Source organism: Desmodus rotundus, chromosome 3, assembly GCF_022682495.2.
Source record: "Desmodus rotundus isolate HL8 chromosome 3, HLdesRot8A.1, whole genome shotgun sequence".
Lineage (NCBI taxonomy): Eukaryota > Metazoa > Chordata > Mammalia > Chiroptera > Phyllostomidae > Desmodus > Desmodus rotundus.
In genome coordinates, this window is record NC_071389.1 from 44342013 (window position 1) to 44363859 (window position 21847).

The window sequence follows — 21847 nt, forward strand, 5'->3', positions numbered from 1 at the left end:
GAGAAACATCAATACGTTGCCTCATGTACATGCCCTGACTGGGCATCAAGCCCACAGCCGAGGTGTGTGCCCTGACCAGGAATCGAATCCATGACTCGTCAATTTTCAGAGTGACGCTGCATCCAACTGAGCCACACTAGCCAGGGAATTTATTGCTTTTTTAACTCTCTGTCTTTTGATGTTTAGAATCTCTCCTGTGACGCTGTGCTTTGGCCGTCTGGATGTACAATATTACACTGAAAGTTGACTGAGGTGTAACTGACATACACTAAACTGGAATTATTTACAGTGTATGATTTGATGAGCATGTCAGTTGTTAGCTTATTGCTCAGTTCTGATTGCACCTTCAATGTATGCTCTGTGATAAACAAGGGAGTTTCTTCAAGCATTTCTCCCTTCAAGTGAGCCTTCTCAGCCGCAGGCTCTGGAGAGTCACTGCAGGAGAAGGAGGCTCCTTGTAGTTGCCAGCATGGGCTGAGTGGTGAGAGGGCATGAATATTAGTGGGGGCTGCCCCAGCACAGGTCCTGAATCCGATCTCTCTGCCCCCTCCCAGCCTTGCCCTGATGATAATCTTTTTCTCAGCCTTCTCAACATGAAAACCAAAGCCCCAGTATGGCTTGCCTACAGCATCCTGTGTCTCAGAGGGTCACACACTGAGTAAGTCCCTACAGCTCAACTTTGACTCCAGGGATTGGAGGGCACAGAATTGCCGCTTCCTCTGCAAGCCCCCACTGTTCATACATTCTGAGGGCCTCCTGTCCACACCAGCACCCACACTCCCACTGCAGGCCCATGCCATTAATTGCCTTCCCCTGCTTGCTCTCCAAACTTCTTTGCTGTCCCGTGGGTTGAACCTTACCTGAGCCGATGAGGTCTGAACCCCTCCCAAGTGTGTCCTTGTTAGAGTTCTCTCCCTCAGCGCTAGGGTACCGTGTAGATTTCATTGTATCTTATAGTTACTCTTTTATCATTGTTAATAATTTTTTCTATTAAACTTCTCCTGTTTAGCCTACGGTGTGATTTCTATCTCTTGACTGGATCCAAACTGCTACAATGAGTTATTTTAATACATAAATTAAAACTTTTGTTTTTAATTTATATATTAACTTTAATATATAAGTATAATTTTTTAATAAATAAAGATTTTATTTATTTATTTTAGACAGAGGGGAAGGGAGGGAGAAAGGGAGAGAAACATCAATGTGTAGTTGCCTCTCATGCGCCCCCTACTGGGGACCTGACCTGGCCTGCAACCCAGTCATGTGCCCTGATTGGGAATCGTACTGGTGACCCTTTGGTTCACAGGCCAGGGCTCAATCCACTGGCCACATCAGCCAGGGTGAGTTTAAAATTTTTTTGTTTATTGATTTGAGAGAGAGAGAGAGAGAGAGACATCGATTTGCCATTCTACCCATTCATATATTCACTGGTGGACTCTTGTATGTGCCCTGAGTGGGCAACCTTGGTGTATTGGGACAATGTTACAAGCAACTGAGCTATCTGGCCAGGGCCTGCTATCATGAGTTTTGACATATGTATACAACTGTGAAACTATCACCACAGTCAATATGATAAACCTATCTATTACTGCCATAAGGTCCTTATGCCTATTTGTTATCCATCCTTCCATTTTTCTACCTCCAGGTAAACAATGATATGTTTTTTGTCACTATAGATTAGTTTGCATTTTCTAGAATTTTATATAAATAGAATCGTGTAGTATATGTTCTTTTAAAAATTCTGGCTTATTTCATTCAGCATAATTATGTTTATATTCATCCATGTTATTATATATATTAATAACTTATTCTTTGTTATTGATGAGAAGTATATCATTGTATGGATGCACAGAGTTAATCTGTTTACCTGTTGGTAGACATTTGGGTTGTTTCAGTTTGTATCCATGACAGATGAAGTTGATATAAATTGCCATGTGAAAGTCTTCCTATAGACTTAATGTTTTCACTTGTCGTGGGCAAACACTGAAAAGTGGAATGGCTGGATTGTATGCGAGATGTAGGTTTACCTTTCAACTGCAAAGCTATTTTCCAAAGTGACTGGACCATTTTACGTTCTCATCAGCAACACCTGAAAGTTCTAGTTGCTCCACGTCATTGCCAACACTTGGTATCGTTCATCTTTTTAATTGTAACCACTTGAGTAGGTATGTGGTAGTGTCTCATTATAGTTTTAGTTTGCATGTACCTAATTATTAATGATGTTGAACAGCTTTCCATGTATTTCTTTGCCATCTGTGTATCTTCTTTGATGGCATTTATTCAAATATTTTGCCTGTTTTAAAAATTATGTTGTCTTCTTTTTATTGAGTTATAAGGGTTCTTTGTATATTCTAGACAGAAGTCCCTAATCAGATGTATTTTTTGTAAATATTATACCCCCATCTGTGGCCTTTTTATTTTCATAATAATGTCTTTTTAGAAGCAATAGCTTTTAATTTTGAAGAAGTCCATTTTATCAGCTTTTCTTTTATAGTTCAGGCTTTGTGTCTTCTTTAGACACAAGTCTTTGCCAAACCTAAAAATCACTAAGATTTTCTCCTTGTTTCCTTTCCGAAGTTTTAGAGGCTATAAAATCTTGGTATTCGTTTTGCCAACAATCCCTTACCATCCTTGAATTTCTTGTTAGTGAACTTCTGATGATGATACTGGACTGAGAAGACATCACACACACGCAGCACCTCAGAGAGGGACAAGAAGGGCACAACACTGGGGTGCCACCGGGAAGCCAATGTCTTTTTGTCACCCCATTACCCACTATACAAAGGGGTCTGTGAAGCTAACGAAACGAAGTACATGAAACCAAGACTGTGCTGGAAATCCAGACTGTATGAGCTCTAAATGCATGCCCCAATCTGCCCCCATAATGCAGAAGTTTATAGAAAAAAGAATAATAAACAATTCATTGAAAAGGTACTATGCCAGACACTGTATTGAGACTTTTATGTTCAAGGTATAAAGTATAATTATTTTAAACTCAAAATGCCTTTATATAGTTGGCTCTATTATTGTATCTTTTTTATCTGAGAATGTTCTATTATAAACAAGTTAAATAACTTGCTCTCATCATCTAGTCAGGTCTGCTTATTGCTAAAGCCCATGTTCTTAGTCACTGCTAATAATGACTAAAGAATATTGGCCGCTTGCTGTGGGGCAGGCACTGTGCTAAATGCTTTAACCTTCAGAACAAAGAGAGATGGTAGGCATTACTATTATGCCTCTTTACAGATGAAGAAACCGAAGTAGAGAGACCCAAAGTCTCATAGCTACTAAAAGCTAGGCGTGGATTTGGATGCATAAAATCTGGCTCCTGAGGTTCCCTCACTTACAACCATCTTGCTACATAGTCTCTTCAAGGAGAATGACGAATGTCTGTATGTGTTGGGTAAATCAAGTGCATTGCCCAAATGAGTTTCTCGCTCCAACAACTTTTTGAAATCAAGGTAGCTTTTTAAAAATGTTCTCCTAGGAACCTGACTCCATCCTATTTCTGTCGCCATCCTATTTCTTCTCTTTCTTTCCGCTATGATTTACCCATGGCTGTGCCTTCTGTGTCCACAGCGGTAATAGAGAGAGCCGCGTGTGTACTAGGGGGAGAGGCCAGAGTGGATGGCTGCCTCCCTCAGCAAAAATGAGCCTCAGTGGGTACCTCAGGGCTTGAGCCAGCACCTTCTGAAGAGAGCAGCTCCTCCTGGATTCCATAATTCATTTGCATTGACGGCTAGTTTGGTTAAGGGGAGGGCAGGGCCATAAGAGGCTTGCAAGAGGATAATTTCAATTGCTTGTGGCTTTTCACACATTCACTTGTCTGACATGAGGCAGTAGGGTTATAGTGTAGAAAGAGATTTAACCTGGGCTTGAGCCCTCTCTTTTGGCCTTGACTTTGTGACTTTGGGCAAGTTTCTAAACTCATTTCACTTTAGTTTCTTTGTAAAAAAATGGTGACAAGACTGACCTAAGTAAGCTCATGCATGTAGATAGTATTACAATGTCTAACATTTTTAAAGTGCTTACTCTGTGCCAGATACTTATAACAGCACTTTATGTAAGTTAACTCATTTATCATTCACAACAGTATCAATAGGTGCGATTGCTGTCATCACCATTTTACAGATGAGAGACTGAAACACAGAGGGACTAAGATATTTGTCCACGGTGTCACTCAGCAGAGACCAGAGAAGCTGGATTATAAACCCAGGCAGCCTGATTCTAAGCCTGTACTCGGAAGCACTGGCACTTACTGAACTTGCATAAGTATTTCCTTTGTCTTTTTAAAAAAAATAAATAGGAAGAACCTTTTTAAAAAATATTTTATTTATTTTTAGAGAGAGGGGAAGGAAGGGAAGAAGAGAGGGAGAGAAACATCCTGTGTGAGAGATACATCGATCAGTTGCCTCTCACAGGCCCCCAGCTAGGAACCTGGCCCGCAACCCAGGCATGTGCCCTGACTGGAAATCAAACCGGTGACCCTTTGGTTCACAGGCCAGCACTCAGTCCACTGAGCCACACCAGGCAGGAAGAGCCTTTTTCACCCATCCTTCAGGAATTCGTGTGCTATCGGATCTGGGACGACTGAGGGAGAGCTTACCCAGGGCTTGACTTGTTGATGTAGGTTCCAGTTCTGGCTCTGGCCGGCTATGTGACTTTGCACAAGGAATTTTCACCTCCCTGAGTCCCATGCTTCTCCTCTATAAAATGTGGAGGGGTATTCTAGTTAATTTCCAAGGCCCTGTCCAGCTGTCACATTCCTCACGTCTATGATTCTGTGATTAAGTTCCTGGAAGGTTTAAGTACTGATAAAAGTGCCATTAAGTTCTGTATACTCAGCTCCGGCAGCCACTGTTACCTAAGATACCTGGGGTGGGGGTTGGGGCTATGGTGGGTGGAAGGGGAAGCCTTGTGTGTTGTACTGTAGATGATGGAAGACTGCTCAGCAATGTGCAGTGTAACTGAGTTTCCTCTCATTTCTGGGCATATTGCAGCCAACCATCAAAGACAGTTTTCCAACAAGAGAACCTTGTGCAGTAAGTTCCTCAGGCAAGTAACCGGAGATAATTTAGACAGGATCGAATGAGTTTCAGGCAGAGAAATTTGGAGGACAGACCTGTTTGGGCGATGAACTAGTTGACCCAAGGCCTCTTTGTCTATCATTCCTTGACCTCAGGTCAGAGTGATAGAAAGAGGGGAAGCTGCCAAGGCAGTTACCGGCGCTCCTGCCCTGGCGTCTGGGAGAAGAATAAACGACTGTTTGTCCCATATGCTTTAGTCATTCACCTGCCTGAAGGCAGAGGGCTGTGAGATTACGACCTGCTGGGACATACTTTGGGCTACCAAGTCCTTGCTTTCAATGAGGTGACTGCTCATTATAAAATCCCAAAGCTGAGTTATTAGAGGCTATTGTTGCCGCAGTGACAGCCACCAACTGCCACTTGTTATACGCCAGGCTCTAGCCAAGAACTTTTAGCTCCATTATGATAAAGAGTCTTGGCTTGGCCACCCACGGTCTGCATGGCAGTGGGCAAGTCTCTTACTTTCTTTTGCATTTCCATTTCTAAAACTGTAATATGGGGATAAGCTATGTAAAAGTGCAAGGTAGTATACCATGTTAAGGACTTTTAAAAAAGTGTCAATGGGAGTTTCCAGAAAGTACTTTCTTTCTGGAGACTATGGAACATTGGCAAAAACTGACCACAGGGAAATCCTCGATAAAACTCCAAAGGGAAGCAATACAGATGACATTGATTTCAAGGCAATGAAAATTTAAAGACAAAATGGGAAAATATAAATCACTTGCGTCAAGGAGGAAATCAAAAAGGAAATCGTATGATATCAACAGATATTCAATTACCCACGGTCACACAGCTAACAGTGGCAGGGCTGACTGACATTGCTGGAATCTGGGCCTCTTAACCAAGCCATTCAGCCACGAACTGGTTTGCAACCCAGGACAAGTCTTTCTTGAGCCTCAGTTTCCCCTTCGGTCAAAAGGCCTCGAGGGCCTGCTGGGCTCGGGTCCCATCGCAGATTGAGGTGCGGTGGGGGAGGGGAGGTGGGCGTGCGCGACCCACTGGAGCGACAATTTTGTGGGAAGTCGTAGGGTGTGGGTGTCGCGAGGCGGCAGCAGAGGGCGCTGGGCCGCCGGCCTGGGCCCGCGTCTGCCATTGGTTCGGGCTTCGGCCGAGAGTTGGTGGAAAGTGACAAGTTGAGGGAGGCTGAGAGCAAGAGAGGGAGCGCGAGGAGCAGGAGGAGCAGCCGCAGCCGCCACGGAGGGAGCCCCGGACCACAGCCCGCGGGCGCAGGGCTTGCTCTTCTGAGTCCGAGCTGGGGAGACTCGCCCTCCGCTGGTGCGACACGGGCAGTCCGGGACTGGCCGGCCGGCCGGGAAGGGGACTCGGCAGGCACCGCGCTGACCGGGTCCTGAGGCTGCAGGGCGGAGGCTGGGGAGCAGGTTAGAAGGACAAAGAACTTTGCAGACGCCCCCGACATCCTGCGGGGAGAGCATCCGGGACGAGGTGGCTGGGATCCCGGGCAGAGCCCGTGGATGTTCTGCGCGTGGCCCGGGAGCCGCCGCCGCCAGAGGAGGAATGCACCGGCCGCGCCGCCGCGGGGCGCGCCCGCCGCTCCTGGCGCTGCTGGCCGCGCTGCTGCTGGCGGCGCGCGGGGCCGCTGCCCAAGGTAAGAGGGGCGTCCGCCAGCGCCCGAGCCCTCCCGGCCCTCGGCCACCTTCCTGTGGGCCCGCCCGGCGCTGGGCACCAGGAAGAGCCGCTCCCGCCTGGGGGGCGGCCGCAACCCGTCGTGGTTCTCGCGAAGGCGACTCGGGGCGCGGGAGAGGCAGGCGAGGATTTGCCTTGGAGCCCAGCTGCGGGCCGGGGGTGCGCCCGGGCACTCTTTACTGGGCGCCCACCAGCAGTTGGCAGCGCTGACAGTATGGAGGGGGTGGGCTTAATGGGGCGATGGGGCACTTCCGTGCTATTCGACCCCACACCCCCACCTCTACCTGGACCCCTGTGGGTGTTCAGGCAAGTCTGTCCTAAATAGCAGCCATCCCGGAAGGCGCGGTCCAGGAGGGAGTTTGTGTTTTCCGTGGTTCTGCGAGAGCGTAGGCTATCCGCAGACCGACCCAAACAAAAGCCCTGTCCTCCTGGACTCGGACGGCCTCTCCTCTCCACCGGCCCCCGGCTCCTCAGCCTAATGGAGGGTCACGAGGAAGGCCACAACGTGTGCGCTGCCGCTGCCACCGCCACTTTGTACAAAATGTGCTGTCAGAGGCCGCCTGCTGCTCCTGAGTGCTCTGAGTGTGCACGTGTGTGTGTGTGTGTGTGTGTGTGTGTGTGTGTGTGTGTGTGTGTTACAAACTGGGGAGGAAAAGCCATCTAATGCATACTTGATTTTGGTAATCTCCAAAGACAATTGCAACAGTTAGAGAAAGACTCCACCGGGAGCCGGAGCGTCTTAGTTCTCTGCGGGAAGCTCGGATCCTTGCTGCGTCTGAGCCGGTACACAATGAGAGGGAAGAGCCCGGCTGCGCCTGTGGAGACAACCGATTCATTCTTTGGAGGTTGGAGGGGGAAAGTTGATTAAAGTCTCCAGGGTATCAGGCCTCACTTTTAACATGCATCCCTTGAGGGGGTGCTGGAGCCCCTGGATTCTTTCCTCCCCCCACTCCCAGCCCAAACCCACGCGGATAAGTATTTTCTGCTCTTTTATCATGCATCATTCATTTTTTAAGTTAGCGCTGTGTTTAGGAAAAGAAAAGGCTCTGGCTGCTTTGCAGTTGAGGGAAAAAGGTCTATTCACTATGGCTTTAGAATTAGTTTTTACTAATGCCTAGCTAATAATTTTCATGGTAGGAAACACTCTGGAAGGAAGTTGTGTGTGTGTACATTTTGATTTCTTAGAGATATTTTTGGGGAAGTGGGAACCACATTTTCTGAGGATGATTCTGAAACTGATGCTCGAGTGAGGTCGTTCTAATCCGGAGGCTCCTGGGGTAAATACAGCTTCTAAATGCAATTAAGATGTACATCAGCTGAGAGTGCACCTTCGTGGTGAAAATCCTAATGAAATGTAAACTGTTGGGTCACATGGATGTTTCCTTCCCTGATGCTGAACATCTGGCCCCATGCCACAACACCTGGGTGAAAAGTGAAAAATGGGCCAGGCTGCAAAATCGTGTAAACATCCTGCCGATGTCAGGCTGCCCAGCAAATTCAGGTGGAGATGACCAGGTGATTCTAGCTAAGGCAGGGCTCCTAGTTTTAGGCCTTGATTAATCTGGTTATATCCTTTGCCCCACTCCTTTACTCCTTTACTTCTATGTACCTTTCAACAATGGTTGCTTTTAGATCATGGGGGAGGGGGGGCATGGGGAGTGCACCTTTCTGTGGTTGTCTCCCTTTAAAGAAATGTCCATGCTATGATTTTGCTGAGGGTAAGACAATTCTGTTAGCAGCAGTCACTCAAATTCTGTCTTGTTTAACTTCCTGTAGGCTTACAATTTTTTAAAGAGTATTGCTTATTCCAGAGTCTTCAATAATGTGCTCAAATCTGTTATTATTGTCTTATTTTGTTGTCTTTGAAATCTCTTCCATTTTTGTGCATATTTGATCTTTTCTCTGGAGACAAAGCTTCCAGTGGGTCTCAGATTTACTTTCTTGTCTGATCCAGGATTTCTCAGGTAACTCAGTGGCTCAGGAAATCAGCTTAAAGGGGAGATGTATTTCATTTATTTATTTCAAAAGAAAAAAATCTTAGCATTTCTTTTATCACTTTGCTACCTTGTTAGCCAGGAGGAGAAAAACCTTTATGTTTATTTTTTCTGGTGTGTGCATTGTTGATTTCCTCACCCATCACCCAGAGCTAAACCTCCCTAAGAAGCTGAAGGCCAGAGCTCGGGAACCTTCCCGGGCCTTTCTCAGAATCCCGTAGATTCTGTGGTTTGGCTACTTGGAGTCAGAGGGAATTGGCCTGCTACTGTGTTCGCTGTCACTTTGTAAACCTTTCAATGCCATTTTAACAGGTGTCTGTCCTGTCTACCTTTAGAATAGGAGTCTCCTGAGGGTAATAACACTGAGGGCCAAGTCAGCCACCCACCTTTATTGGAGACTCCTGCAAACACTCCCTAGACAGAGCCACACAGAGGCCCAATAACCAATGGGTGTGCTCAAACTGAGTCTGGTGGTGTGTGGAAAATATTCAATTTCCAGTATCACTTCTGCATACTTGGTAGGTTTTTTGCTACCCTGATATTCTTCTGGTAGCACATATTATCTTTCTGATATTAGAAGTCCTTTTAAAAACTCAAATTATCTTTCTGATATTAGAAGTCCTTTTGCAAACTCAACTTTAGTCTGTATTTTCCTCTCCATGTCCTGTATGGTGAGCACAGATCTCAAATTGGACTTGAAAGCTAGAAAGTTAGTAAATGGTATGTCACTTGCATCCATTAGTGTTCAGTTTGGCTCTGGTCTGATGGTGACCACATACCCCATTTCAAATACTTTTGAAAATTTTGCTCAGCATCCTATGGAGAATGGAGTACTCTGTAGACTCTATGTATATTTATGTAAATGTTTATCTTCACATGAATGGCATATGTGTACACACATCGATAGTATGTGGTCCATAGATTTTTGTTGAACAAATGCAACATAACTTTTTTGGGTCACATGTAAAATTGTGGTGTTATTTGCTTTCTAGTAAAAATGTAACATGGCACATTTTCAAGGATTTTTCTTTTTCTTGCCCTATTTTCTAGTATGAAGGGAATGCAGCAGAGCTTAATGGTTATTAGCACAGTCATTGGTGTTTAATAGACCTGGGTTTGAATCTTTTCTCTGCCATGTACTGGGTATGTTGATGAGTTTTTCTGAGCCTTACAGGATTATTATATGAGTTTTCAATGAAACCACATGTCAGTATTGGAGAAGAGCACCCAGTCTTCTACTTGGGGTACCTGAAATGGAGGATATGTGGAGCTCCAGAAATAATATACCGAATTTTATGTGCATTTTTGCGGTTTCATGTTTTTAGCTCTAATTTGATTTTCTGAGAAAATTGCAACCCCCAAAGATAGGAACCACTGATTTGGGAGTGTTTGATGCCTGCAGCAATGAATTGCCTTCCTGGGTAGGTGCAAGGAGTTGAGGGTTGGTGATGTGTCCTGGGCCTTAGCCCAGGCCTGCGCAGTCTGCGGAACCTCTACCTCTCCTCACTTGCTAGTTTCCATCCCACCAGTCCAGCTGCTCTTGGGCCTGGGAGAAGCTGAATAATGGTGCCAAGTCCTTTGACCTCCACTAAGAATGTAATTCCCCAAACCCAAGCATTCTGAGATGCTTCTGTTAGTACAATTTATTTAACAAACACTTGTGTTTGGGCAAGTCACCATTTTTAGCATTTTGCAAGTATTAACTCACTGAATCCTCACAACAACCCTATGAAGGAGATGGTATGAATAGCTTATTTAAATTTGGGCACAGAGAGGTTAAGTTACTTTCTTAAGGTCACAGGGCTGGGAAGTGGCTCTGTTGGGCTTACAAACCCTGAGAGGTCATGGCTTTTTATCTTAACTGCTGTCTTAGTCTGGGTTAAGTCTTAGGATTTATATTCTCTTTATGAATGGGCCAAACGTGCCCTTTTCCCAGTTTTCCAAGAGCAGCGAAGGGACTTTTTCTTAGCCATATCTAGGAGTTACAAGAAGTGATTGGAGGCCGGCAGTTTCAATTTTCCTTCCTGGGCTGGAGTTCCCTGAGCCAGTGTTGCTATAACTTAGAGATGGACCTGAAGGGCCTCCAGTGCTCTGCACTTCTGGTCAGGAGGAATTACATTGTTGTAATGAATTGCAATTTTGATGAGGTTTGAAAAGTGTGTCTGGTGGTTCCTTCTAACCAGCGATGAGATATGGTTTGATGAAGTGCCTTTGTATTTGCCATCTTGGTTGTGGACTGAGTAGGGGTGATTTATTAGAGTGCTCTCTGGTGGGACATCCGGCTTGCCAGCTCCACAGTCCCGATGTGGACCAGACCCTGGCAAATCCAGCCCCAGCTGGGAAACGCTCAAGTCTCGAGGCTTCTTTCTCCAACAGAAGGGCCTCAGCTTGGCCTTACCTATTCCCTGTGGGGTGACAGGAGAGACTGTTCTGCAGACACACGAAGAGAAAGAAAGAGTCTTCTAGGAGTCTGAGAAAGTTCTCTGGAGTTGAGGGGGAGGGGATGGCGGGAGTGGTGGGGGGAACTCTTCGAAACCCTTAACTAAATGCAGCTGCTTGTTACATGGAGCCTGACTTGCATGCCAGGAATATCTAAAAAGCTAACGAATACAAAATAAAAATAAACAGCAGTAAAAAGACTCTCTCTTTGTTGCAGTAAGCTCGGTTGGGGTTTTCAGTTTGTTTAGGAATGGGATAATTGTGGCATCCACTTTATTTTGGTAAGGCAGTGAAACGTGGATTGATGTTATTGTCATTGGGATGCTACCACCACCTGAACTTTTTCCTTCACACCTCCCCCCTCAGAGGGCCAGGCATGGCCATCCGCGGGGCCCGAGTCTCAGACAGTTGCCCCTGAGTGAATTACACTGGAAGAGGGCAGATAATTTAATGGGATAATCTTGGCAGGGCCAGCAAATTTCACACCCCATCTCTCACTAATGGAAAGACAGTAGAAGGCTACAACATCCTCAGATGAAAATAAAAGGCTCTGCTTAAGAGTAACTGTCTGTCCATAAATAAAGTTCTGTAGAGTTTTGATCCCAAAGCTGTTATTAAATACTGATAAGCCAAGCCTTGTAATGTTTGGCCTCCTTACATTTCCTTCTTTCCCCCTTCTCTCCATAGAACCATAGATTTTTTTTTTTTTTGAAGAGGGGAAAGGGACCTAAAAGAGCAACCAGTCCAAACTGTTTGTTTTCTCAAGTATACAGAAAGGATTTTTTTTTACAGTCATTTAAAGAAGCAGTATGGAGTAACAGGAATAGAATGGGATTTGAACCTAATAGATGAAGGTTTGAAGTGGAGCTTTGCTGCTTACTGGCTGTGTGACCTTGGGCAAAGTTCTCTGACCTTCTGGGCCTCAGTTTCCTTGTCTGCAAAATGGGGATAGCCGTGATGTCTGACTTCCAGAGTTTGGGTGATAATTAAAGGAGATAATGGATATAACGCACCTAGCAGCGCCATGGACCTGATGGACATGTCAGCCACTGTCATTATGAGGGGCTTGCTGGAAAAGTTGGAAAGCGTGGCTCCAAAACAATGATCATTATGCCGTGAGATATGAACCAAGACTCACAGATGCAGCAATTTTTACAGTATTTTTAGACTCTCGAGTGTTTCGTTTTACAGGGAGCATATAGGCACTCTGGGACTGAACAGTACCCAGGCCAGTGCTGGGGACCTGGATGGGAAGAGATTACACAGTGCAGTTATGCAAAGCCCTAAAACAAAGGCTTTTTTCAGAACAGCGAGCTCTTTGGGGAAGAGCAGCCTCTCCCTGGTGCTTGGTGTAATTCCAGAATCCCGCAACGGGGAATGTTACATTTCAGGGACCTCCACTTGTAATCTGACCGTTTTTAGCTCCAATATCCAAATAATCTTGCCGAGCACAACTTGAAAGAGAAGGATAATGGCCGGAGGAAGGAATCCTGAGGTGTCTGTTAGCCATTTAAAATTTCTGAGTACAAAAAAAAGTTCATGTTTCCCAAAGAGAGAAGAGTAATGAAGTGTGTGAGAAGGGACAGGGGAGATAAAAAGAATTTCTAAAAACCACGACAGGGTTTGTGTTTGGTTATTTCTATTTTTATTTTTCAACAGTAAAGCTTGTCATTCAACTAACAATATACAACTAACCAAATATACAACTGACATTTGTTGTGTGTTTATTGTGTGCAAGATAGGGTGTTAGTGCCCGGAAATAAAGCATCCCCCCTGCCCTAAAGGAGAGACGGAGGGGGCATTCTTACTTTTTAAAGAAACTACTGATGTGCCAGTCATAGTACTTTATAGCTGTTGGGCTTGTATTTCCCAGTAGTCATTTGAGGTTGGACTTCTAACCCCATTTTACAGATAAGGATATCGAGGCTCAGGGAGGTAAGTTTCTTGGCTAACCTCACAACTGTTAAGTTAGGGTTTGGCATTTGAACCTGGACATTTGAACTCAGGTGTTTCGACTCACAAAGGTATGCTCTGTTCACTGTCCTTGAATTACAGTTGGGGAGACAGAATGAACAGACATGCACCTCCACTTGCCAACTAGCTCTCTCACATGTAAATTATAGGAAAGGGTTGTGAAAAAAATACTATGGGAACACAGGTGGGAGACAAGAATTCTCACCTGGGGAATTAGAGGGTCAGAAGGAGAGCATTAATGTCTTTCAGAGACTTACTGTGAAGATGCAATGAGATAATGTGGAGAAAATGCTCAGTACCATCAACACACATAACGGGTGTCAGCGAGTGCTCCGCTGCAGCTATGTAGTCAGAGGCCTGCTCAGGATTCACCTGCCTCAAAAGCCATGTGCTCTTAATAATTCTGCTGTGCTCCTTTTCAACAGCCATGCGGTTGTTGGAAGAGTAAGTGGCTGTGCAGTCTCCAGATGGAAGGGAGGACACCAAGATGGTTTTTCTGGTATTTTCCCCACCTGCCCTAATCCAGATTTTTGGACTCAGCTCTGCTTTGGGTGCGGGAGAGGATTTGCGCAGGTGTGAATTTGGAAAGAATCGCAATGCCTAGTCATAAACCATAACATTTCTGGAACTCTGGCCATAATGTACCATGTCCCCCATTTATTTACTGTTCATGCATCGTCTCCACACTTACTGTGAGCCAATATTTTGTTAGTCACTGGAGATATAAAGGCTAGGTCCTTGCCTTAGAGGGTTTTTCAAATGGCAGATCTATGGTGGGCATTGCTAACTGATCACCAGATCTATTTCCATCTCTTTCCTGGGCCTATGGCTAGACTACATTTCCCAGCTCCCTTGCAGTTAAGTAAGGTCATGTGACCAGATATTAGCCAATAGCATGAGATTGGAAGCAATGAGTGCCACTTATAGGTTCAAACCATCAAAAACTACCTGGACAGGATTGATATGGTCCTGAACATGGTATTCCGAGAAGTCGTGTCGTGAAGATACCACAAGATGGAAACAGCCTGGAACCCTCCCTCCGTCACTGCACAGTGGAAGCCACTGGCCAGTCCATACTTGTTTTGGTTTTATGTGAGTAAGAAACTTCTCTTGTAGTAAAGGCTGAGATTTTGGGTTTTATGAGTTAGAAACGACTGCTCATGTGACCAACTGCTATTAATGTTATTAACAACTGCTAACGTTACCTTAATTAAATATATACATATAAATATATATGTACCACCAGGTCATTTTCTAGGGTCAGGACCAGCATTTTTAGATAGAATATAACAGGAATAAGGAAAACCGGAGTGCACTACATTATTAAGGGGAATATTGTTTTGGGAAACTTGAGCCTCTGTTCCGTGTAGGCTGATTTGGGGTATTACTGGTCTCTCACAATCAAAAGTTTGAAAGCCACTATTCTAGTGGAGGCAGACAAGTTAACAGCTCTGTTCAAGGGAGTGTGGTAGTTAGCTACGACAGAACTAGTTAAGTCCCCATGCCGTGGAGACTCAGTTGAGGAACTGCCTAGAAAGCAGAGATGGCTTATGGGGTCACTTTTCCAGCCATTTGGTATCAGCTGCCTGTGGTTCAGTGAGAAGGGTTTGTTTTTGCAGTCACTTGGTACCGGCCACCAGTGAGAAGGATTCTACGGTTGTTCTGGGACCTCTGGGCAGGAATGCTGTGGTCTGATGGCAGCATCTGCCCTGGGTGTGGGGAGGAGGAGTAGAGGCTCAGGCTGGTTTGCATCTGACCGCTTCACATGGAGTCTGGGCTCCTTCCAGTCACTTAACCCACTTCCCACGTTTAGGGCACGCATACAGTGTCTCCAGCACTGTGCTAAGTACAGTGGGGTATCTAGAACTAGCTCTTGAGGGGCTTACCTTTTAGAGGTAATAAAATACACACTTGGAAAGTAATTATACAACCAATGAGTGCAGAGTTAGCAATTATAGGTGTAGAATTCTGAGAAGGGAAAGAGGTCTTTTGGGAGGAAGTGGGATATGATGCAAGCCTTGAAGGATGGGAAGGACTGAGATGGGAAAGGAGGGAGGAGCTAAACAATTCTGCAGCTGCCCTCATGTCCATGGACTTGCCCAAGCTCTCCTGGGTTCTTAAACTGGGCCTCCATCCAGGAATGAAACTGGTCCGCAATGAAGAAGAAAGAAGGCTTTGAGGGGTGCCAGTTATATTTTTGCATATGAAGGGGTGGGGGAGGGGAAGAGGAAGGAGGGTTTAACCGGGAGTATGATGACTTATCTCTCTCTCCAGGACAGTACCCCAGAGAGTCAAAAACGCGTCTATTTCAGGGCTGCTTGTCAAAGGCATATTGTGTCTTATTCCCTCCTCTGCAGCGGTTTTGTTTTGTAGTGCAGGCTACTCAATTCCAGTCTACCTTTTGCCTGCTTGATGAAAATCATAATAGCATAGTAATGATTAACACATCAAGCATCTTGAGTACCGAGAACCATTTTCATCAGGGTAACCCTGTGCAGTAGACACTAATATGACCCCCATTTTAGAGTGGAGGAGCCAGGATTTGGACCTGGGTATAGTGAGTCCAGGGCTTTGTGCTTGATCATTATGCCAAACTGCATCTTAATTTTTTTTTTATTTTTAAATTCCATCTGATGACTCAAGTTCACTGTAAGATCCCAGCCAAATAGCTGAGTCAAATAATTATAATTAAATCCTCCATTTGTATAGGGCTTTGCAGCTTACAAAACTATTTTATGTGTGATGTTATCATTAATTTCCAAATAACCCAGTGAAATAGGATTTCTTTCATTCTCTTTCTCCCTATTAAAATCACACACGTACGGCTGGTAGCGCACCTGAGGTCACTAGCTGGTGAAGCCTGTCTGAAACCCGGCCTCTTTGAGGCCCATAGTGCTTCGGCTCTGAAAGATCACCTGTGTTTGGAAGTCATGGCTCTAGGATGCTGATGTATGTCTACTTTCACTGCTGTTTCACCACCTAATGAATTTGCCTGACTCTCCTCAAACCAGCTATTGTTTTCAGAAATAGTCATGAGGCATTTGTAGGTGGGACCTGGAGCTAGGACTCCTGTAATTTAGGATTAAGTTCACTTGCAAATAGACTTGGAGAAGTTACTTAAAAACAAGTTTACCAAGCAGTTCGTGATTCTAGCAGGCAGACAAGCCATTCATAGAGGGGCTTTGGCCTCAGAAGGTCGTGGTGTGAAACTGGGCTCACATCTTTCCTGCCAGGTCAGCAAATTACCTGACCTGTCTGAGACACGCTTTCCTCACGTTAAACAGGAAGCTGCTGGGGCCTACCCAGGCAGGGTGGGGAGGATCATGGGAAGTGCTTGCACAGTGCCTGGGTTGTGTCCAGTGTGTGCTCAGTTACTCCATGAATTAAATGTGGAGCAGCAAGTGTGCACCTCGTCGTCTGAGATTTTTCCCAGGACACGATGGGGCAAAATTTCTAAACCTCAGCACCTCGTTAGCCTTTATTTTTTGTAATATAATCATCGCCAGGGCAGACCTTCCTAGCGCCTAGAACTTTTAGGTTATAATTATACTAACATTTCTCAAGGGCAGGGGCTTTCTTATGCTTTTGAAGGTAAACATCCTAAGGTAAAAAACAGATCCCCCACCTGAAATCTTAGATACCCTGGAAAGTTTCCTATCTATTTTTCACGGGTAATTGGCACCATTTCCTGATGGGTTCAGGCATACATCAAAGCTACTTATTTTTCTCTCCATAAGAGAGATGACAACTTCTTCTCTTGGATTTCACTCCTACTTGGGTATTTCTTAGTTTTTACATAATTTTTACATTCCCTGCAGAGTATGGGATTTTATTTCCCCAGCTGCTTTCAGTGGGATGAAAGTTAGCCCTTCATATGGATCTGAAAGGTGTGTCTTAAGCAAGTGGTGCACAGCTCCGTGGTGGCTCTTCACCTCCTCCCATCAGAGAATTGTTGAGGGTTGTATAGGAATTCCAGTCCCAGAATATGGCCTGTCTGAGATTAGCTGACAATGACCAGCAACAATTTTTGATGCTGTTCTCAGTCTACTGATGAGTTACCCTCTTTTTCTCTCCGAGGCTCCCAGCACTTGGGTCACTCACTGTCCAGTATCCCTAAGCAAAGGAATCAAGTGCTTTGCCTGTGGCCAGGTAATCATTCAGAGAGTCAGACCTGCTGTGGGGGCTTCCAGGGACACCTGATAAGGGGACTTTTTTTTCCTCACTGAGCAAGGGAGGAGCTGAGCTGAGCATTCCTGATTTGTTCTACCCAGTTCATCGGTAAGTCAGTGTGTGGTACTGGGCCCCCAGCCCTTGCAGAGTGGATAAGTTAGTAAAGGGGCAGAGAGAGTCCAGCATTTAACAGTAATTGGTTTCCCTCCCAAAGACGAAAGCACTGGGTATAGCAAGTAAAGCAGTCCTCCCTTACACTGGCTGCAACTTGATGGCCAGATTTCATGGTCTTGTTGGGGTTAAACTATATATATATATCAGTCAAAATGTTTATGAATAACCCTCCCACATCTTTGCCTCAGGACTCAGGCTTAGAAAGTTTCTTAACTAATCCACGAAGTTGGTTAAAGTGGCTTCCCCTGGACTCACAAAGTCAAATTAACAGATTGCTTTGCCTGCTCAGTGTTGGTGTAGAAGAGCCAAGGAAAGAAGGGACCCCGGAGTCACACAGCTTCTTTACCTGCCCAAGTGACATGTCCTATGTAAACTAACAAGAAGTCACTGGCGATTCCATTTGACTAAATGTTTATTTAGCTACTAAGGTGGATGCAGGATAAATATATGGCAGTACCCTCTCCCTTAGGAAGTTTACTGGTTTAGTTAGGAGACAAGATTGATATCTCTAAATGCTGTGAAAATAATTTACTGGCTCAAACCTCACTGTCCTGGCCTTGATTTAGGACCCTTTCTCTGTCTTGCAGCCTCTAGAATCTGTGTACTCTAGCACCTGCCCGGGTACATCGGGCTCACACTGCTCCCTCTCTCCATCTCCCCAGCCCAATCTTGTCCTTCACTCCCCAGTGTGCCCATACTCAGGAATCCACCCTTCTGCACTTCCTCCCCTCGTGCCTTCATGGTCAGCCAGTATTCTCACACAGGCCACATTCACTTACTCTGATTTCGCTCAACACCTAAATTTTTAATCTTTGTATTAATAGTCCCCATTTATTGAGTGTCTACTATGGGCCACACACATTTGGCAAGTATTTTAGTGGAATCCTATTATTTTGTCTCTCTAGACTTACTGTCCCCAATTCAACCCCCTCCCCAACTTCCTCCTTCTGCCTCTTCATCAGTTGGGGAAAACTGCTTTTACCTGCACTCCAAGCTTGTTAAGAGGAGATTGTCAATCATAACTCCTGACCCCCAGCCTCACTATGACGGGCTAATCATAGTTTGTCCCGGGGATTTAGGGGCAGTCCTTCTGGGGTGGAGAATCTGGGAGCTGCCCTTGACCATGTCTTTGCCCTGGAAAGAAGCTGGCGAGTAGGAGAGAAGGACTCTGATATTCAGAGCTGGCACAGCTGAGAGGAGTGGCGTTGGTCCAACCTCTCCTGCATCTCTCTGAGATTGTCTGCTCCGAGCCCGCCGACTCTGCGTTAGGGGAGGTTATTTTGTGTCCTGACCACGCCCACAACAAAATGAAGTGGCATTATTATTATTTCTAACTTAAAAGGAAGCGATTTCCATGCTTTTTTCTCATGAGAAAATATATGTCCATTAAAAACAAAAAAAGAAATAAAAAATAAGTCTGTTCAACCTTCAAAAAACCAAAAAAACAAAATTAGTTAATACAAATTAATCAGAAAGTTAATACAAAACTAAAATAACCCGAAGCCTACCACTGAGAGATAACCTCTGATAGTGTCTTCTATACATGTGTATTTCTCAAAGAAAGTCACACTTATTCCCAAGAGAAAACTGAGGCTCAGCTATGTTAAGTAACTTCTGCAGTGTCCAGTGGGCTTTATGAGCAGGGACCACATCTTATGTTAGTTAACGACTCTCTGGTCCAGCATCTTTTACTCAGTAGGAAATCACCAAATACCTGGTGAGCGAATGCTAAATTCTGTGTAATTAAGTGCCACGAGGAAGGTGTATACAGTAAGTTTTGTAGCTCAAAAAGGGGAGAAGTGTTTATCCTTTGGAGTTACTGGGAGGTTTTCTGAAGGGGGTGGAACTTGAGATGGAGACAAATATTAGTTTGTTTCCCTCCAGTAGTACGCGGTGTCCTGAGTGTTCAGAGTCCGCCTGCGGGAGCGGCTGAGCACTTCTGCTGTCAGGCCCGGCACAGTCCAGACTTCTATTTGAGCTTTTACGAAAATGCAAGGAGCAAAGTGAAAGTGTGTTCGTGTGGGCGTGGCACAGGGTCGGAAGAAGAGCTATATGCTGTCCAGAGGAAAATTCACAGCAGTTGGGGCAGTAAGAAATTAAGACCTAAGATTCTGGCTTAAAGAAATAAAGTGGGGGAGTGAGAGGGTTGGGGCACAATCAAAATATTATCGAGGATCCACCGACAGGCCTTTCAGGGAGGCCTTCCCAGTCCGTCTGTTGCCGCCTCTCGGGTCTCATCTGGCATGTTGTACGAGGTGCTTTTCCATGGGCTGTCCCCTCCCTGGGAATGTCCTTCCCCAACTCATCAGCTCCTTCTGCTCTGGCTTAAATGTCACTTCCCTGGATGGCCCGAGTAGATTGGGTTCCCACCTACTTGCTTTCTCAAATAGTTATCTGTGCAGTTGTTAACTTTTGTGATATCTTCTCTGTCATTGGATTGGATGCTCTTTAGAGTAGGGTGCGAATCTGGGTCACAGCCAGCACAGTGCCTGGTGGCCAATTAAGTCTACTCTATTTACTTTTACTAAGCTTCTAAGCTTCGTTTTTACTTCTTAGAGGCTAGGATAATTTCAGTTTGCTTTGCTATTACTATCTAGCAACTTGAAAATGGCTCTTTGAACAACTGGGAATCCCGAGCCTATCTCTTTTAACAGATGAGGACTCCAACCCCTTTAAAAGTCAACCTCAACTCAATTAAACCTCCTGTGGGCTTTATTTGCAGGGAACAGTGGGCAGCTGGAGGGCTGGGCTGTTTTCCCAAGATGCAAAATCAGTGATAACCCTGGCTCCTGCTGCTGGAAATTAGGGTCACTCTGCCCTTAATTGACAACAAATTAAAATTCTCCCTTACAGCCCTCTTCCTTCTCTTCTGGCACCCTGCCCCAGGGGAGAGGCCATTGTGCCTGAGGCTGGGGCAGGCTAGGGCTGTGAGGGCCCACTGAGAATAGGGGCGGTGAGTGATTCTTCTCTGTCCCAGGCATCTTTCTCCTCCCTCCCCTGGTCCTTCTGCTCTCCAGTCCCCTTCCCTTGTTTAGGAATTTTGAAAGGTCTCCTTACTAGGGAAACATCCCTTGGGGCGCTCTTACTCTCCCCTCCTTCTCTTAATAAGGAGAGGGGAAAAATTCAGTAAGTTTTGAATTTGCAAGCAAGCTGGATGCAAATCTGGCCATAAGGGCCTGTATGAACCATCTGCTTTAGCCTGGGTCTCTTTTCCCTTCATGCCAGAGAGAGAAAAGGGAGCTTAACAAAGCTTTGGTCGGTTGTCTTGGGAGCTTAACAAAGCTTCGGTCGGTTGTCTTGGGAGCTGAGGTGGTCGTAGGAGAGAAGAAAGGCCTGGGGCAGTTTTATTTCTTGCCCTGTTGGTACCATGGGGTGGGGGTAACTGTTCAGCGTGCACACTGCGGCCCACTGAGTGCCAGGCTCTGGGCTGGGTGCTGGAGCTGGAAGGCTGGCCTTGTGGGGAGCCTGGGGAAGGTGGTGGCTGTGCAGGATTGGCTGGGGCACGGGTCCTGGGAGCAGCTAAACCAGGCTCCATTTGGATTGACAGAGAGAGGATCAGGAAAGGGGACTCAGAGGCCCTAAAGCAATAACTCATAATTCATTTTTTTATCCTGTTGATTATAATGGATGCGGTATCTTTTATCTTGACAAATGAGTACAAAAATCTGCTGCTTATAATGTTTAGTGCTCAATTAAGTGATAAAAAACTGCCTGTTTCCCAGGCCCCTCTATAAGGCAGCCCTTCTCCGGGAGCCTCAGCTTCCCCACAAGGGCTGAAGCAGCTCAGGGACTCAGGGGCCCCACGTCTAAGTGTGAGGTGGGGGCAGTGTTCGGGGCCCAGCCCTGGCCTCTGCCTCTCCAGCAGGCTGCTCTACTGTGAGGCCTGGGGTCTCAGTTTCTTTGTCTTTGCAGTGGGATTGTAACTCCTTCCCTGAAGATTAAGGAAGATTTAAGGAGGTGAAGGATGTAAAAGTCTTATCTGAGATTGAAGGGTCAGATAGGAAGCAACAGTGTATCCCCATCTCTTGGTGAAAGGACCCACGAGGCTTCCTTTAGTCACTCAGCAATTATTTATGTGGCTGGCATTGTTCTTGATGTTGGGGTGAAGCTGTGAGCAAAACAAAGACCCTACTCATGGAGGAGCCTGAAAATAAAGAAATAGATCTTATATCAGGTGACAGTAAGTGTTGAGAAAAATGAAGTGGGGTGAAGGAACTTGTGATGGGGTGAGTGATGGGGGGGGTGGCTGCAGACTACAGAGCACCACGAAAATGTTGCTTTACTACTATTCCTACACTAATTCTCCTTCCCCACCTCATGAGAAGGGAGTGAATGAGAAAGAAGTTTGCAATTTATGTAATTTCT

At 45.5% G+C, this 21847-nt stretch overlaps 1 protein-coding gene across 1 annotated transcript in view; it reads left to right on the forward strand.

Annotated features, from left to right (window-relative positions):
* The first annotated feature begins 6218 nt into the window (after positions 1-6218).
* Positions 6219-21847, forward strand: part of ROR1 (receptor tyrosine kinase like orphan receptor 1) — a 375382-nt gene continuing 359753 nt past the window's right edge. Inside the window, exon 1 of the mRNA XM_053921513.1 lies at positions 6219-6693. Coding sequence (XP_053777488.1) covers positions 6603-6693 — 91 coding nt within the window. The 5' untranslated portion in view covers positions 6219-6602. The remainder of the gene's footprint in view (positions 6694-21847) is intronic.